This window comes from Sinocyclocheilus anshuiensis, unplaced genomic scaffold (genome assembly GCF_001515605.1).
Source record: "Sinocyclocheilus anshuiensis isolate Anshui unplaced genomic scaffold, SAMN03320099.WGS_v1.1 scaffold1582, whole genome shotgun sequence".
NCBI lineage: Eukaryota > Metazoa > Chordata > Actinopteri > Cypriniformes > Cyprinidae > Sinocyclocheilus > Sinocyclocheilus anshuiensis.
The window spans coordinates 44,896-47,372 of record NW_015542419.1 but is presented as its reverse complement, the minus strand read 5'-3'; the positions used below and the strand labels follow the sequence as shown (position 1 = coordinate 47,372).

General features: G+C 43.4%; 1 protein-coding gene across 1 annotated transcript in view; it reads left to right on the top strand.

Moving 5' to 3' along the window:
* The window catches only part of LOC107693476 (nuclear pore complex protein Nup54-like), a 10,785-nt gene extending 10,660 nt beyond the window's left edge, over nucleotides 1-125 (top strand). The window contains exon 12 of the mRNA XM_016492880.1: nucleotides 116-125. Within this exon, the coding sequence (XP_016348366.1) occupies nucleotides 116-125 (10 nt within the window). The remainder of the gene's footprint in view (nucleotides 1-115) is intronic.
* The last annotated feature ends 2,352 nt before the right edge of the window (nucleotides 126-2,477 follow it).

Below are 2,477 nucleotides of genomic sequence, written 5' to 3'. Positions count from 1 at the left end.
GTGAGTGAGTGTGTGTGTGTGTGTGTGTGTGTGTGTGTGTGTGTCCGGAGACTCCTGATCTGAAGAAGCTGTAATAGTGAACGTGAGCGTGTCTGTCTGGTGCGCATCTAAACAGTCACCAATGACACAACTAGACAGATGATAACTACTCGAGTAAAGAACAGCTGAGTGTCTTTAATGGGATGCAGTCGTCTGTGTCATGAAGAGTCGAGTCGTTCGTTTGTAATTCATGATCAAACAACAACTGATAATAAGTGTAACTGAACAACAGTAGATCATGCTAGCCACACCAAGGTCATGGTTTGATTCCCGGGGATCAAACCTCAAAAATATGGTGTTCAGCTAATGAAGGTGTATTTGATTCCTGCCGCGCTGTATGGAGAGTTACGACTGATGTCACCCAGCCTTATGAACTCTGTTTATCAGTGGCTTTATTTTGAACCACAGAGAATAAAACTGCTCTGTTCGGTTTGTCTTTAACTGAAGGATGTGTTTTGTTTTCAGCATCTGAAGCACCAGCAGGAGGGTTTGAGTCACCTGATCAGCGTCATTAAAGACGATCTGGACGACATCAAGACGATAGAAGACGGGCTTCACGACAGCGTTCACGGACGCAGCAGCAAACTCAGCTGACACAGGTCAGAGAGCGCACTTCTCCTTCTGAACAGATCCCTCTCTAACATCTGAACGTGAGAAAGAAATGAGACAGAAACAGCGGATGGTGACACCGATCACTTTGTGTTGGAGCGGAACATTTATTTTTACTTGCACGTGTGAATGTGTGCCTTTGTTCAGCTGGAATGTTTTACTGTGTCTGTGATTGATTAATAAAGCTTCACTGTATGAATTTCATGGGTTTGATTTAATGAGTGTTCATGAGAGTTAAAGCACTGAAAATGCCATTGTCTTTACTAGAGTAAAACCCAAGCAAACAGCAGCTATGCTTCCATCCACCTATTTTTATGCACATTTTGGAATATCGCATAAAACAACTTATGCACACCATCGAGTAGGACAAACTTTTTATCTGATAAGAAAAAATGTGCATAAACTACAATGTAAACACATTTACCGAATAAATTCTGCCATGCGCATCAAAAGTGATGTGACATTGCGTGACGAGACGGGATAACTCGACTAACCAGCGGATGATCTCATTCACAGCATCTGAAATGTTCTGATCATTCTTAGACGCCTGAGGAAAGTCTGTCGTCAAAGTATTTCTGTGTAATTGTTTTACACGACTGCGTTCCCAAACAGCAGCATCCACCTCTGAAAGCATTAACCGCATTTATTGTTTCGTATGCTCGCTCTGATGCGCAACTAATTTATAATATATGGAAATTATTATATTTAGTGGCTTCTTCCACTTGTCTTAGTGGTGTTTAGTGCCGGTTTATCAGGAAGTGACGATTTTGTTCTCTTTGACTCGTTGGATGGAAACTGTGCTTTATTCGCACGTTTTATGCGATATTGCAGTTTTGTGAATAAGTTATATTCACATCTTTGGATGGAAACATAGCTATTCAGACGTGTTTCCGGTCAGTTTGTTGGCTCTGACGGTCCTGCGCTCACTCGGGCGTCCCGTCCTGAGCGCTGCTGGTCACCAGCGGAGACCTCAGGACCCTCCAGGGCCCAGTGCTTCACAGAGATCACACCTGAGACCGCACACACATCCAGTGCTAAACATGAACATATACGCTCATTCTGAACATCTCTTTTACATCACTAACCCTAACTAACCCATTTCAGGTCTCAGGTCTTCTACTGATGATCTGGGCTGTGTTTCCCAAAAGCATCATAAGTGTATTGTATAACCATTGCCACTAATGGTCTCTGAGATCAACCTAGCTCAAGATGCGTTTGAGAAGTGCAGCCCTGGGGAGTGTTTCCCAAAAGCAACTATGGTAGTAAGTTCTGTCATTACCAATAGAGTTCAATGGAACTTGTGACCATAGCTAGCTAACGATGCTTTTGGGAAACACAATCCTGGTCAGCTGATTCAGGTTTGATTAGGGAGAACAATGCTGGGAATTGCTCTTCTGAAGTGTGTGTGTGTGTGTGTGTGTGTGTGTGTGTGTGTTCGGTAGCTGTGCGCTGTGGGTCGTATTCCTGAAACTCTCGGATCACGGCAGATTTGTGTGCGAACAGCTGCATCCTCAGAGCCTGTAATGCAGAACGTTCTGTTCGTCCCACACTGCGCACACACACACACACACACACAAACTGTTTAACACATGTTTTCCAACAAAATCTGATACATTCAAAAACAAAAATGAAACATTTTAGACTGAGATGCACATGATTGGTGTTTAGAGTAGGGTTCAGCTATAACACACTTATGTAGCCTTTATCTATTTTGTGTGAAGGACACTCCAAAACAAGCCTTCAGGTTCCACTTCTATTGTGTGTGTGTGTGTGTGTGTGTGTGTGTGTGTGTGAGAGAGTGAGTGAGTGAGTGAGTGAGTGCGAGCGAG